This window comes from Corvus hawaiiensis, chromosome 26, assembly GCF_020740725.1.
Source record: "Corvus hawaiiensis isolate bCorHaw1 chromosome 26, bCorHaw1.pri.cur, whole genome shotgun sequence".
In the NCBI taxonomy this organism is placed as follows: domain Eukaryota; kingdom Metazoa; phylum Chordata; class Aves; order Passeriformes; family Corvidae; genus Corvus; species Corvus hawaiiensis.
The window spans coordinates 9,884,035-9,897,182 of record NC_063238.1 but is presented as its reverse complement, the minus strand read 5'-3'; the positions used below and the strand labels follow the sequence as shown (position 1 = coordinate 9,897,182).

General features: G+C 37.9%; 1 protein-coding gene across 5 annotated transcripts in view; it reads right to left on the bottom strand.

Moving 5' to 3' along the window:
• Nucleotides 1–13,148, bottom strand: part of SGK3 (serum/glucocorticoid regulated kinase family member 3) — a 55,892-nt gene that overhangs the window by 12,146 nt on the left and 30,598 nt on the right. For 4 of the 5 annotated variants that reach the window (XM_048329183.1, XM_048329180.1, XM_048329181.1 and 1 more), the window contains 3 exons: nt 9,339–9,422; nt 7,340–7,412; nt 4,462–4,537 (listed from right to left, as the gene is read on the bottom strand). In XM_048329183.1, the coding sequence (XP_048185140.1) occupies nt 4,462–4,537; nt 7,340–7,391 (128 nt within the window). In that variant the 5' untranslated portion in view covers nt 7,392–7,412; nt 9,339–9,422. Of the gene's footprint in view, nt 1–4,461; nt 4,538–7,339; nt 7,413–9,338; nt 9,423–13,148 lie in introns of those variants that run through there. The other variant, XM_048329182.1, reaches the window with a different exon arrangement.

The window sequence follows — 13,148 nt, the reverse complement described above, 5'->3', positions numbered from 1 at the left end:
CTCTCCACACCTCTGATCAATGAGGATCAGAAGTAAGAGATGAGCTGTTTCTGACACTTCACCAGCTCCCTTAATTTCCTGTCAGCACTACTGAACCTACCTCATACCTATGCTATCTGAGGCTCCCAGTCTTCATCACTTACATTCTGTATTCCTAAGTCCTATTTGAAATATGTTTCAGTTCCTTCAGCCTTTCAGCTTTAAAACACAGCAACAAGACTGTTCACATAATTTCCCACCATCATTTCAGTTTAATTCTTCCCATTTTATAAGAACTCCAAATTCTGATCTATTTCAGCATTTGTCTTGCATCCTGAGGCCAGGAAGACAAAAATCACAGTGGTTTGAACATTGTGGTAATCCTGGGTCATGATGCAACAATTTAAGTTTCAGAACATTTGGACACCACAAAATCAAGAAAAAAAAGTTATGGTTAATGCTTTTCACTAGACAGAACAGAAACAAACCTTAATTACCTTTCAGCATGAATTATTCTGGAAAACTGGCTGATTAAATAGAGCATGATGTAATACATCTCAAATAGTTACCACAGTAACTTTGTCCATGACTGAATTCACAGCAGGAAAAACATAAAAATATCAATTCACAGGAAAAGGCTGCTGTACTGTTGCAGGGTATTCCACAATCTCCACAATCCACAATAGCCAGAATCATAACTGATTGATGTTACACTGTTCACACTGGGAATTCTAAAAGCATTGCAAAGAACTACTGATTAAAAATAAAAAGTTTCATGTACCAATTTCTTAGGCAAGACTGCAGCATGTAATGCACAATGCTATACAGATTGATAGGACTCCTATGCTGTTTTAGCTCACATGGATTAACTCAGTGTGTTTTAGAATACATGGAAACTATTCCTAAAATAACCTCACCTATGAAACTAAAAGGAATGAGAAAACCATTTAAAAAGCTCAATATATATTGTACCCATACTACCAGCAAAAGTTGGTTTTGTCTGGATTTTTATGATTGACTGAATAAATTTATTTTATGGATTATCTCTGAATACACAAAAGGGTGTCAAGCTCTGCTTAAATACAGCTGCTTATGTAATACTTGTTCTGCATTAGTCTTCCTACAAAAACAATATAATACCGCACAAAAATTTTGGGCACACAGAGAAATATGAACAAACCCAAAAAGTCACACAAATTTCAAGGCAAAATTGTAAAATTAATAGCCAGTGACAGAAATGTAACATTTAAGACACAGTTTATTTAAATAATGGTGCCTAGCTCCTCCCTCTTCTTGCCACGTTTTCTTAAAAAGTAAACCACCGATGTCTTTCTTACAGAAAGCAAAGGTTCAAAAAGCCATAATACAGTAAAGTACAGTAACACTTTAAAAGAGGACAATAATGTAATGCAAGGTTTGCTTTCCCCAACACAGACTGCAAGATCCTACAATTCAAGGGTTTCACATTCACTTTTATATTAATCAGATTTTGAAATCAGAAAAAAATAGTGACTGATTTTCTTCTACAGAACACATTCAGACCCTGCTTCTCACTTACAGAACTGATAACTCATTTCCCCACAGGTTGCAGAGTATTGTCATCCTTGAGTTCTTTAAGTGTTATGCAAATGTTCTCATTCTCATAAAGGAGCTACTTTGGACTATTTAAAAATAACTGCATTATATCTTTAATGCATCCTCTAATACAGTTTTTCAAAAAGGTTTTCTTTGGACATGTTCTGATAGACAGCAATTAAATGCATTAATACTTCAGTGAAGGCCTACATTTGAGGGGGTGAGCAGCCCACTTTCAGGAGTTGTGCAGTGTTTTAGGGAGGCTCACAGTGCTCACTAGGAAAACAACTCCCAGCTCTTATTAAGAACATCAGTCAGCAAGTGGGACACATTATGAGATCTCTATCCCTTCTGCCACTTTTCCTTCGAACACCTGCACTCTACCTGTGAGAGCAAGTTGTCTCTCACAGTAAGTCTGCTGAGGAAATGCAGCTTGAAGCTAGCCCACTTAATTCCCAATTTGGACTAAGCCAGTAATCTCACCCTGTATTCCACCTGACAGCGACTGCAGGAAAATCCTTATCAAGTGTCCCAGGGTCTCTCTAATCACTCCAACACACTATAGGTTTTTCTTTTTTATTGAGCATAAAGGTTTGGCTTTGATACAATATTCAAGAAATGTGCCATACCCAAGAAAAAAGTTCACTGAAGGAAAAGAAGACAGTGCTGCATGTTTTGAGGAATAATGTAAATATTACCATCTTGGACACACTGAATCTGACATTTGTGCTTTTCACTTCAGATGTTCAGGTGCCTTCCCATACCGAAATGAGAACACGTTGAATCATCCTTAAGCTTTTAGTGAAACAATTTTCCTAAGCAGGACTTAAAATATATGACATGCTGATAGTGGTTTTAATGCTTAAAAGATGCAGTGGAAGGTGGATTTCCTAATGGTTCTGTGAGAATGCATAACCCACTAAGTCCTCCTTGTACATCACTAACTTTACATAAGTTATTTCACCTAGTACCAAATTTAATTAGCCCATTAAAGCAAAACAGTCTAAGAAAGCAAGGATGAAGACTTAGTCATCACATATTCCTTGAGTACCTTCCATCAGATTTTACAAAAAATCCCAACCACCAAGATCAAAGATTTGGTATTTTTTTCTCTAACAACATTCACTGGCACACAGAAAAGGTGACAGATTACATAATTATTGATATGATTTGTTGCAATGTAACACTGCAAAAAGTAAAAGCTAACATCAGAAAAACAATCACCTTGCATCGATTAAAAGAGAAACAATATACAAATTACTACAAAATTAAATGCTTTTCCACTAAATTGTGAATTAAAGGCTTTTCCTCCCGCTAAGTCCACTGTTTCTTCAAGTGTGGGGTGGAGAACAGCACAGACAAACTTTGGTCTCTATTCATTGTTTTTATTGTAGAACTGTGTTTAATAAGCTTGTTACTGACTACACTTTCAACAGCACCAAACACTATCACACCTGTGTCTTAACCCTGGTTTAAGTCAGTTTAAAGAAGCAGGTAAGCCAAGTGGCATATTAAAGAACATTGATTCTTCTACAGTTACATTCGAGCATAAAACAATTTTAAAAGCTCGTAAAAATTTAAGGAGGCAGGTGGATTTGAGGTTTGATGCCTTTTTTTTAGCACATCATTTCTGCTGTCCATAACAAAAAAACACCATTTACCTTTGGAGAACAAATATAGTATGTTTTGAAACAAAAATATTTGATAATTGGACATACTGACAACCAAACAGAGGAGGAGATTGGCCTAAATAAACCAGTATCCTTTCCTAATGAAACAAAACAGATTAGTTTTCAATAATTTATCATACTAAAATGCTTTTTATTATTTCCCAAAGAACAGCACCAAGCCCACAAACCTCACAGTATTTGTTCTGGTGGAAAAGTATCCTTTGGTAAAGACTGTTACTAATTTTTTTCCACCAATCAAAAAAAAAGTATATATAAAATGCTCCTTTTTTTTTAATTTAAAAAGGAAAGGAAGAACATATTCCAGGCTGACAGGACATTAAATAGTTGCATGCTGTGAACTGCAGTGATATTCTGTTAGAGTTACTTTTTTCCTGTGGGAAATGGGCAATTTCACAGGCTGTACAAATAGGCTAATTAAACAAAGTGTATGTATTAAAGACATTTACTCAACACTAAAGCCAAGCATAGAGCTTTACCATTTTACCAGTTCAAGCAACACAGAAAGCTGCATGGATTTAGTTTAAACTGATTACAGCTTTCCACTGAAAGAAGGCACCCATTTGCCCCACAATGAGTTCACACACAGAGTGCTGCTCTCTAGACTTAGCTGAAGCTGACTCTGTCCTAACACCACCTCCCATTCACCACTGGTGGTGGTGAACACATCTGCAGTTCTTCTGCTGGGAACACTTTAGGTAACAAGCTTATTCATCATTTCCTTTAGGCAGCTCAGCTTGGTTATCCCAAACCATCTCAGCAAGCTAATTAAGCCACCTGGTTATCGTGCTTCAAACGAGTTCCAGAGCACACGTGAGCTGCTCTAACAAAAACAAAGGATGCAGGCAGTGACTGACTGCCAGCAATGCAGCAGCAAGCGACAGCAGGGCCCTCAAACAGTACAGCCACTGGCAAAACAAACACCTGCCCTACAGCAACAGTTTACAGTGGAATCTGCACCCCTGGAATTAATATCAGTTAATTGCCTGCAAATTTGTAGGTTGGCTTTCACAGAACAAAAACACTTTTATATTATTCAGTCTGCAGATTTTTCCTGAATGGATGGCCATATAAAGTTTATTTTTTTTATACTGAAGAGTTCTGAACAGGTGAAATACATTTTCTGGTTAAATACTTAATGTGAAATTTTGTATTAAACATGTCTTTTCATCTCATGTCTTTTCAACAGCCCTTATAAAACAGAAATGAAACTACTTACTGGTTGCATAGTTCTGGCTGTCTAACTAAATTTTGAATGAATTCATTCAGTCCTGCTCTTCTCTGTTTAATAAAATCTGAAAAAAACAGATTTGTTAGAATCATCAGTCAGCTTGTGAGAAAGACTTATTTTCTTATTCAGGTTTTTTAGGATTTAAAGTAAGTTAAAAGGAGACTGCCCCATGACTGATTGAGAATGGTATTGGTTCTATGTATGAAAATTGCAAGCTTAAAACACTGAACTGAGCTGAGAGAACAAATTTCAGTTTCTCTGTAACACTACAGATGTTAAAAATGTTGAAAGCCAGGTGGATTAGAAGTGCCACCTTGTGCTTCAAGAACAGTGTGTAACCACAGCGGGCTAACCTGTGCAGCCTTTGTTGTGTGGGTGAGCCCTTCAGGACCTGATTCCACAAAAACAAAACCCCCAAGAACCCACAGGCAAAACTTGACATCAGTTGCGCAAGTCTTTACATGAACAGTCCCACCAAGCAGCATATTTCCATAATATATGTATGGCAGTGGGAAAATTACACAATTCATCCTGTTGGCAGGCACTCAGATACAGCCATAAAGATAACAAAATAAAATACCTTCCTTTAGATTTTGGACATCATCTCCAACATTAAAAAAGATAATCCTCAGAATCCCTTGCCTTATCTAAAGCTTAAGACACGTAACTGTTCTGTGGCAACATGGAAAGATACACAAAGGATTTAGAACAGAGAGTTTTAACATAAAATAAAGTGTAAAATGGAAAAATCTTATCTTTCATTACTCATATCAACAATAACTCGTATGGAAAAAGAGTATTTAACTCATGTATTAACTTTTAAGGCATTCCAATGACTGTCATACACAGATTACTGACAATTATTAAAATATGAAGTTAAAATTAAGTTTTCATTAATAGCTGTATTTAAAATATTAAGAAAAACATCCATATTGTTTCAGGGGTATAATCCCTGAACCCTTCCTAGGGTATTTAATAATCTCAAATTACTGACAACTAACAGGAAGGTAAATTTGCATACAGATATTATGGGAGTCACCAACATCAGCAGTTTCAGTGTGGCAGATGTACAGTGTCTTCAGTCACTCTAAGCCTACACAGCTATCCATGCTGGTGAAGATAAAACAGCTGTAACATCTGAAATTTGCAGGTTCTGTATTCTTACTGGTTTCTGTTTCATTTTTTCAAGTTAAAACAAGATTAATTTTGAAATAACCTAAGTGCCAATAAAAATGGAGCATTTAAATGGCAATTTAAATGACAGTATTTTTGGTAGGTTTTGGGTAAAGGGATGTAAACGTCTCACTCTGCTGCATTTCAATGCAGTAGTACAATGCTCCATACCTGTGGATGGATTACAGAAGTAAAATACCTTTTCAATATTTGTAAAATATGTAACTTGTTTCAGGAGCCAGCAGAAACATTACATCAAAGCCTCAATAAATCAGTGTTAAGAAAAAGAATTATTTACATAAGCATCATGGCTCCATCTCCACCCTACCTCCCAGCAAGAAACATCTTGAGAACTATTTAGTTTGTCATGCTTCAAGGATTTCAGTGCAGTTCACAGAAATTTAAAACAAGTTTGAGGACTTTGTTTTACATATATAATTTTAATAAAGTTTTAGTTGAGGTTTTTTCCCCCATTAAAACTCCAGTTTCCTAAATCTGGCTCCAAGAAATCCACCTGCATATTTGCCTGTACAGCAAACCAGACTGCATGACATTCTCTGGTCTTCAGCCAGCTCTGAGAATCCCAAGGTCAGAGAAAAGGAACCAGAACTAAACAAAAAGTCCCTGTAGACAAAATACATGTAGAACTTTTGGCAATCATTTACATCTTTATCAGAATAGAACATCAGAGCCTGGATACTTGTATTTGATTATTTTAATAAAAAATAAAACAGAATTTCACAGCAGGATCCAGATGATTAACTGTAACTGCTAAAAACTAGGTTGGTTTGTAAAAACTTTAAAAAACCTAAACCTACATATCCTAAGAGTTCAACAGCTTTGGATCCATTTGTTCCTCAGCAAAGGAGAAAACGAAACTATTGAAACAGGTGCAGGAAGAGATGAAACTACAAACTGATCACATCAGCAAGCCAAGGGAGGGTGAGAGGGATCCAAAGGGCATCAGGAAAACCCTGAAGTAAAAATGGCTTGAATGAATAGTACAGACACACAGAGCAATGGCCTGGCCTTCCCATTTGTGTTTTTAGTTACTTATCCGTGGTGCCACCTAGGTTAATTCAACACACTTTGCAAGTGACTTTCATTAGTATTTTGCTGTGTACAGAGCAAGCTAAATGAGGACCTGGAGCACAACATGTTCACATCAGACAGGCTTCCTGTTGTTGTTCCACTTACAGAAGAAGTTCATTTTCACGTAAACTGTACAAGGAAGCACATTTAGATAGAGAGTTCACAAGTCCTCAAAGATAAATCCTTGAGTTATTTCATTTTTCAGAGATGGTTGTGGGGTAAGTCACACAGAGAAAGTTTAAAATGGACTACACATAACACTTAAGAAGAGTCTGGGGTTCGGCTTTTGCTTTTATAGGAGAGAGATCACACCTGGCAGTTCAGAATCTCTCACAATCCTGAATATGGGAGGGTTGGGTGGAGCTATAGCCTTCAGTGCAAGAGAGGCACTGGGCAACCAAGCAATGCTTTGTTCACTATCACAAGGTAAAACACCTACCCACACTAGTTCCTGCTCTTGACTGAAGCATGACTAAACTTTGGTTTAGTCACTGTTTTGAGGAATGCTGCAAAACTCATCTAAGATAGCTTTTTGTAGGCTGGAATAGATCAATTTTCATATAAAGAAACTGACAAAATGAATAACAAGATGATGACATACCAGGATCAAAATTATCTCCAAATATTCTTTTAGCTGGAATCTTCAGGTTCATGGTGGGAAATTGCTTCTTTAGCTGAAAAAAAACCACATAAAATTGGATTGTGCTTAGACATTAAAGTACCTAGAAATAATTGCATTTTGTTTGTTTTCTGATGAACAGTTTGAACACTTGATTATTAGTAATTCTGCTCTGCTATGCCATCTCTGCTCATACACATGGGGGAAAAACACATACCCAGAACAACCTGTACTCAGCTTGTTTGCAATAGACATACCCTTTTCAATTCAAAGGCCATCTCATTTTCATCTTATGGACTACTAGAGCAATGATGCCAAAATTATTTGCCCCAGGACAAAAAAAAAAAAATTCTGTGTTTTTTTTCTTATTTTCCTTTTTTCTTCCTTCCTCCATCAATTCTTTATCTCTCTTGAGTCTGTTTTTTTCTTACTTACTTGCTTGCTTGCACAGGGCTGTATGCATGAGGCTTATGATGGGCTGGGGATATAGGCATCTGAGTTTTGTCCAAATGACAATCTTAAAGCTTTACAAATCACATGTGGTCTACCCCTACATCAAAACTGCACACAGATAACAGTCTATTTTATGATTCTGCATTTGATAACTCAATTATTACTATACTTGATAAACTGACCAGAAGATAGTATACAACAACACTGAATTATATATTAAAGAAACCAACCTGACACTAGTCAAGCCTCAACTACATTTAATTCAACTTCAAGTGCTCCAAAAGAGCAATCGTACTCTCATCCTCTTTAAAAGAGTAGTTTTCTAATACAGTAGCTGGCAATTCTTCCCTCAGCAACACCAGTATCTCTTCCAGTTAGCAGCACAAGTTCTTTTTGGTGTACTATACTGTATGAATTACACTGAATAGAAACTGGACTAAATGCCCTCCTGGTTATGCTTCCCCAGGACCTCCCCTCTGGCCATGTTAGAGAGACCAGTGCTGAACAAACTTCAGCAGAGCAGTGCTAATCTGAATGGCAAGAGAACGTGGCAAAGGATCACCAACATCCCCTGTGAAAGGAGGATATTCTGGTTTCACATCCCTTACAGGCCTATCCCTGCAAAGTGCAGGCAAAGCATAGCATGGATAGGTATCCAGGGGCATTTCAGCTCAAACCTCATAGAGCAGCTCCAAGCTCACAACCTGCACTTGGAGGCCACTGCCACATGCAAATCCATGCACACTGAGGCAGAAGAGAGAAGGCCTGACTACTCCCCAGAGAGACAAGGGAAGGGAAGTGGAGGCACAAACAGGCAGCTGGTAATATTTTAATACGGGAATCAGGGGGAAATTACTTCCTCTTTTGTGAAAACATTATTGTCTCTAAACATGAAGAACTGGAAAAAAGTATGGACACAGCACACATAACTCAGACTCATATCTGAGCAACTATTTGCCCCATTTACCCACTATGTAAAAAGCACAAAATTCTCTTCTAGCAACAAACCCAAGAGATCCATACTTAGTTGCTGAAGGGGCCTATTTTATTTGGAACACTGACCACATTTTTTGTGCAAAAAATCGTACCTGGTACGAAACTGCAGGTGTGAATTGCCATGAATGACTGACTAGAAAATTTCTATTAAGAAACAAGGATTTGTTCATTGCTTTCAGCACTTCACAGAAAAACACTTATTTTAGGAGAAATGTATCTATCTAGATGTTTTGTGCGATTTTTTATCATGAAAAAATGCCCATTTTAGATGTTTTGACAACCACTAAATTGGAAGTTTCATTAAGCTATGATCCCAAGTAACTATTAAAAAAGTGACAAATAAGTGGATTTTGAGTCTGAAATTCAAACAAACCAGAGTTTAAAAAAACCCACTCCATCATCTTCTTTAATCAGGCTCCTATGGTTACTAAATGTTGACTTAAACTCCTCAAGAGAGGATTAACTCAAACCATAACACTGCAAGTGTTACTCTGCTATTCTGGTATGATTTCATGGTTTGTTTTTTGCTTACCGTATTGTAGAGTTTATCAAACTCTGCATACCGTCGAAAGACAAACCATTCACTTCGGCCAACAGAGACCAACACTTTGTAAACCTGTAGGAACAAAGACAGTGTTATTGCCCACAAAGCTTAGAGAAACCTCCCAGGTTTAATCCTGTGCTGGAAGTAAGGGCAGGTTGTTAAATTTATTGTGTAAATGCACTTATTGAACCATGCATTTCTTACAGCTAAGTCACACAGAAATCAACAGAAATTATTAAAAGAACAATTAAAAGAATCTGGTACTTTACAGAAAATTTTTAAACAAGGTAAGCAAAAACTAACACCAAAATTGATTTAATGGAGTTTCATAAATCAGTTAATATCCAATAAGAACACCTGGCCATCAGATAGCAGTCTATTAAAATTTAATACAAAATTCGTTAACAACTTGATAATCCATAGTAAAGACTAGTATTAAAGAAGCAAAGCATTTAAAAATACTGAAGACTGCCTTCACCAAAAGCTAAAGAGAAAGTACATATGAAAGGTACAAAGATAACTGTTCCTTCCAACACCTTGAATACAGAAGAACCCTGGCTGATAGCACAATTGTTCAGGGAGGAAAAAATAGTGCTGTGGCTTAAATACAGCCCACATAACATAATACACAGCACTGGGATGAAGGGAGGTATGGCTGGAACCTGCTGACACTTCTGGCCTTTCAAATGCCATGTCACAGAGGACTTCAGTAACTAGACAGATTGTCAGTCCCTGGATTCATAAACCTGGTTGACAGCTGTGTGTCCAGCAGGCTTCTCCTGTCTCTTAGGCAATTAGTTGTCTTCACTTCTCTACTTTCTTGTACTTCCAGAAGGAGCTCAGCTATTCTTCCAGGGAAGAGGATGGGCACAGCAAGGAAATGAGTGCAGAGGGCTGCCAATACCCAGTGCAGACAACTGGACCAATGCCCCAGTCTCCCCTCTGCCCTGCAACAGCACCTTGACGCTCTCTCTAACTCCCACAGGGGAAGTGGCAGCCCCACCATCCGTTCCTCAGCCTGAGGGCTGCAGTCACGCTGTGTTAACTGCTCACATAAGTTGTTCCCAGTCCCAGGCCCTGGGGAACACATCCAGCAAAATGCCAATGAGACCTTCTAAGAAAACCCACTTTGCCTCATTACTGCTAAACAAGTGTTAGCATAAAACTTACCCACTCCCCTTCTAGAACCTCCTTACACTGTAGACAGCAAAAGCTTCAGCTGCAAAACTTAAGCACTGACCTCCTCAACTGGGTATCTTATACAGCAATCAAGTCCTGCAAGCAATGTTCAAACACAAAACACCTCTGCTCCCCATGACTGCATGGCAAATCAATGCCAACACACTTGAGCAGAGGGCCAAGGCAGACAGCACAGACTGCAGAGTGCACAGGCAAGCATAACTTAGGATACGAGATGATATCCACCTCCTTGGCAACTGCAAAATTAACACAGTTTTGTTCTCAGAGTAGCTGTAGAACAATGATATAATCAACATTTTTTACAAAAGAGAGCATAAAAAAGCCTGTATGAGGTCATCCAGTTCGCACCACTAAGAAAGCTCTTGCACACCCCAACAAAGGAAAAGCTGCAAGTTCAACAGTTATGGAAACACTGAGCAGTAAGAACATGTACAATATCCACAAAGAATCTGGTAAAACCTAAAACCATGACATGTCTGGGCTGTAAGACTAATTTCAGCTACACCTATGTAATGATTAGAGAGATGTGCAATGCTTATTTCTAGAAAGGTGGTGGGGGGGAGGAATCTAGACTTACTTAGATAATAACCTTTTTAAGTCTAATTATTCCTAATCCAAATTTGGTCTTAGAAAACTCCTTAAACACAGATACGATGCAAACCCACAAAGCTTTGAAAAAATCAAAAAGAAGAAAAAGAAACAGAATTCCTGAAAGCATCACTGTAAACTATCTTCCCAGATACAGACAGGACAGGATCCAGCTATTTCTGGATGCAGCAAAATTTCTTCACAGAAGTCACTGAAATGAAAAGCCTTCAACTCTGTTGTGGTAGCTCATGCTCCTGGATTAAACACTTGATTTTTATTAAACAAAGAAAAATAAAAAAGTAGGCTGTTTTCCAATTTTGAGAGAGCAATCATTGAGAAAGTAAGGAAACTATTTATTGTCAACAAATTAAAAGAAAAAAACCAAAAACTCCAGTTTCCACAGGGCTGGGGTTTAATATTATATATCACAGGCCTAAGACAAAGTTTTCAGATTTAATCAAACAAACAGCACCCTTGAAAGAGATTTTTTAATAAGCCTGTGTATGATCCAGGTGTGAAGAGAGATGAGAACAGGTCAGAAGAGAAAATTAAGCCTCAGACATCAAACAGCATAGGGATAAAAGTAAGAAACCCAAAACAAAGCTATTTGTCAAAACAGGCAAAAGAATGACCTAATATGCAGCAAGGACAGAACAGCAATTAATATAGGCTAGATAAGGTCCAAACCAGGGAAATACTTTACTCTTTCTATGAAGAAAGTGAGTGCTGAATCTTCAGAAAAACGCAGGACAGTGAACTAATGTGGATTTACATAGAGGCTGGTTGCCAGGAATTAAGTGGAAGCAAAAAAGGTTCCCTTCCAGAACACCCAAAAAATGCAAATATGTAATTATTTGAAAAAAGAAAAAAAATTGGTAATAAATATATCAAAAGTATCCAGTATTTAACCAAAGCAAATAAAATATTCAATAAAAGATCATGAAAATGCTCAGGAGGAATGAGAAGTTCACTTCCAGAGACAAAGCTGAAAAGCTCATTTAATTATCAGAATAATGACTGCTCAGAGACATGATTGTTTTTAAAAATGCCTTATCAGAGTAAGTGTGAGGGGAAAAAGTAGAGCTAGCAAAAGTGAAGTTGCTCATACTTGTCTTGTTTCCATGCCAGCATTAAGTGAGCCACTGGAGGGTTTGAGCTGAAATTCACAGTTTCTATTCAGACCAGTAAGATTCTAGAAGTGTCTCAGAAGCAGCAGGGATACATACTGTGAGCAAGGGTAAGGTGAAGACTATACAGTCAGCTGAAATCTTTCCTAGCCTTTATCACTGACCTTTCTTTTCACTCCAAGGTTCTTACTGCTCTTTATAGAAATGGCACTAGTGTGGCCATCAAAAGAGACAGTTATACCTACCACAAACTTGTTAAGAACTGTTTCCCCCCCACATCCCTTTCTCACTCCCTGTCAAAGTACTGATGGGATCCTGTCATTACACACAGCCACAGAAGAGGGGACACAGTAAAAGCACTGACACATGCTGGAATTCACAGTTTCTACCATGAAGTTTAGTATGACCCTCACTTCTGTTATCAAATCCTAAAATATATGTGATAATATTCGAAAGCTTGGTTGTGAAAAGCACTTCTTGTCAAGCTGCTAATTACTCCCTGGCACAGAAAGCAGAAGCCAGCAAGACAAAGTGTACCTCTGCACAGTGTAAGCTGGGCTGGATTCCTTCTCCCCTCCTCCCTCAGCCCCCCATTTCTGACATTTCATACAGCTGTCTAAAGGGCACGCCCAAAGAAAATGCCTTCACACTGCTCAGGCTGTCTCACAGACCTTTAGGTAAAATGACCTGGAAACCACAACATTAGTACACGCTCAATATACCACACTGGCGTATTTTAACAGCAGAACTGCCAGCACTGAGGCAACAAAACAAACCTGTTTTGCTCAAGTTCAGACTTCCATGAAGGTTTTCCCGCTCACCTAAATTTCACATGCATCCAGAAGTTTAAGGAATTAGTAAAGTTCTCTTTTGTTTATTCCCT